Below are 3,026 nucleotides of genomic sequence, written 5' to 3'. Positions count from 1 at the left end.
GCGTGAACCAAGTTCTGCTCTGCTCTGCGTGAACCAAGTTCACAGCGGGCTCCACGTACCTTGTGCCACTGTAGGGTGGGGCCACCGCGGCGTGGTAGGCCATGCTCGCTTCGGACGCGCCCTGCCGGCCTCACGTGCGCGGGCCGTACGTTCCCGGGCGCTGGGTCTGGTCGCACGTGTCGCGTGCCCAAACTCGTCGTCCCCACGCCGTCCTGCCGGCTCGTCCCTGTCCCTAGCCAGATGCTCCGTGTCCCCCGCTCGATTCCCATCGGGCGGCCGTCCGTTCGCGCCATTTGTCACGTACCCTACTTTTCCGGTGGTGGGTCGCAGATGTGCCGTCCGATTAGATCCAACGGTGACGGTGGCTGTTCTAGGGGAAGAAGAGAAAGAAAAAGTAAATGGAAAAAGGCTTCGATTAATAATGCGATTAATTTAAGAAACCCACCCGACCCGATCCCCCTTCTCCCTTATTTCTTCCGCCCTTCGCGTCGTCTCCTAGCCAAAACGCAACGCACCCAATTCCACCTTCACCCCAGACCTCACCTTCCTCCGCGGCATTCCCTCCCACCAGAATCCGACGGAGCGGATGGACTCGGACGCCTCCATCTCCCCGCGGCGGCGGAGCTGCTACAGCGACAGCGGCGACTCCTCCTGCTCGGAGCCCTTCAGCGACTGCGGCAGCGACGACTCCCTCACCACCTCCTCCCCGCTCAACCCGGCCGCCGCCGCATCCATCCACCGCCTCCTCCTCTCCTGCGCAGCCGACGCCTCCCCCACAACCATCACCTCCCTCATCGCCACCCTCACCACCCCCACCACCCCCCTCGACGCCCTCCGCCGCGCCGCCATGGAGCTGCGCCTCCTCGCAAAACACAACCCGGACAACCGCGTCCGCATCGCCTCCTCGGGCGCCATCCCCCCGCTCACCGCCCTCCTCGCCCACCCCGACCCGCTCCTCCAGGAGCACGGCGTCACGGCCCTCCTCAACCTCGCCCTCTGCGACGCCAACAAGGCGCTCCTCCTCGACGCCGGCGCCGCCCGCCCCCTCGTCCGCGCCCTCAAGGCCGCCGCCTCCCCCGCCGCGCGCGAGAACGCCGCCTGCGCGCTCCTCCGCCTCGCCCAGCTCGACGCCGCCGCGGCGGCCGCCGTCGGCCGCGCCGGCGCCGTGCCGCTGCTCGTGAGCCTCCTCGAGGCCGGCGGCCCGCGCGGGAAGAAGGACGCTGCGACGGCGTTATACGCGATCTGCGGCGGCGCCCGCGAGAACCGGCTCCGCGCGGTGCAGGCTGGCGCGGTTCGCCCGCTGCTCGACCTCATGGCTGACCCCGAGTCCGGCATGGTCGATAAGGCCGCCTACGTGCTGCACTCGCTCGTTGGGATTGCGGAGGGGCGCGCCGCTGCTGTGGAAGAGGGCGGCGTCCCCGTGCTTGTGGAGATGGTCGAGGTCGGCACCTCCAGGCAGAAGGAGATCGCCACGCTCTCGCTGCTGCAGATCTGCGACGACAACGCCGTCTACCGCACCATGGTCGCGCGCGAGGGCGCCATCCCGCCCCTCGTCGCGCTCTCGCAGTCATCATCCGCCCGCCCCAAGCTCAAAACCAAGGTAACCATCCCGCTTCATCATAACCTCGTGGAAACAGTCTGTCAGCCATTCAGATCAGCAATAGAAGAACTCGCAATTTCAGAAACACTGACTTGTTTTGTGATGATGATTGTGCAGGCAGAGTCGCTGATCGAGATGCTGCGGCAGCCGCGGAGCGCGAGCATGCGCGCCAGGCCGGCGGCCATGGTTGCGGCAGAGTGATCGATACACGTCCGTTTCAAATTGCGTGCGTTTTCTTCACCTTTTGTTCCCAGTGGCGAGAGGAGCCGGGCGGCGGAAGGTCGGCCGGCGGGCACGCCCGTGTAAATAGCAACAGTGCAGCGAGTTTGTTGCGTCCCGCGAGCGAGTGTACATTTTCCCTCAAGCGAGATGGTGTCATGACACTGTAAAAATCTTTCGTCCCCTTTGTTCCCTTATTTTGCTTCTTTTACCAGCTCGGTTTCCTTCGTTCCTCGATCGTGCGAGCGAGTGAGGAAACCCTAATTCGTGTGTGCGGTGAAACGGCTCACCGAGCTCTGCTGTGTGACCGGCCGAGTGGTGTGGAGTGCTAGTACATCAGGAATCAAAATCATCTTGTACGACTTGGTTCCTGAAAATCACGGGTTGGTCTTGAACCGCAATCCGACCGTGCCGTGACATTCTCGCGTTCGTTTCGATCGCTTCATTCTCCTTCTCAGGATCCTGTGGCGGCAAACTGTCCGGGCCGAGCCGTTGGTGACTTGGTAAATCAGCAAGCAACCTTTGCCGGTTCAACCGAGCACGACAGCTGATTCGCAAAAAAAAAAAAAAAAAAAAAACCGAGCACGACAGCTCGGTATTTTCTAGCGGTCGCTCTGCCGTCGTCTACTCAGCCGGGTCTCCTCCCTTCCCTCCCTCTGGGTGCCACCAAAAGCTGGTTTCGCCTGCTGCCGTTTGTGGCCTAGAAGACGATGGGTGGGCCCGGCCGGCGGTAAAGCTGAAAGATCTTGCGCTGCCCCCGGTACCGGTAGGTTGCTTGATTGTTGGCTTCGTCCCCTGTAGCGGAAAACGACGCTGCTCCTTGGCTGAATCTGGCCGCTGCTGGTTCTTTTCGGCCCGGGGCCCAGCCCACGTTTCTTTCTTTCCCGGGGCGGGGGGCGTGGAGCGCATGCCGATCCCATCCCCTATCGCGGCCGTGGTTGTTGTTGGTGAAAGAGTAGGGAACGGATAACTGGACACGTCGGTCGTCCTTTCTCGATCTGCACTTGTACGTGCTTTGCTGGACTGTGCACCTTTTCGGAATGACGTCGGGCCATGGCGCAACCGTTGCGGCATATTCCTTTATGACATCTCCATCCGGACGATCCAAATGGTTCTAGACTATTCGTTTCCGTCGATGCAGGCACGTTCGAGCGAGACGACGTAAATGGACCGATTCGGGTGGACCGACTCATCCGTACCTCAAATT

General features: G+C 62.4%; 1 protein-coding gene across 1 annotated transcript; it reads left to right on the top strand.

Moving 5' to 3' along the window:
* The first annotated feature begins 551 nt into the window (after window positions 1-551).
* LOC124679253 (U-box domain-containing protein 4-like) lies at window positions 552-1,992 on the top strand. Its single transcript, XM_047215049.1, has 2 exons — window positions 552-1,600; window positions 1,718-1,992. The coding sequence occupies exons 1-2, from the start codon at window positions 587-589 to the stop codon at window positions 1,799-1,801; spliced, it is 1,098 nt and encodes a 365-aa protein (XP_047071005.1). The 5' UTR covers window positions 552-586; the 3' UTR covers window positions 1,802-1,992.
* The last annotated feature ends 1,034 nt before the right edge of the window (window positions 1,993-3,026 follow it).

Source organism: Lolium rigidum, chromosome 7 (genome assembly GCF_022539505.1).
Source record: "Lolium rigidum isolate FL_2022 chromosome 7, APGP_CSIRO_Lrig_0.1, whole genome shotgun sequence".
In the NCBI taxonomy this organism is placed as follows: Eukaryota; Viridiplantae; Streptophyta; class Magnoliopsida; order Poales; family Poaceae; genus Lolium; species Lolium rigidum.
Note: the sequence above shows the minus strand (reverse complement) of the source record. Positions and strands in the feature narration are given on the sequence as shown.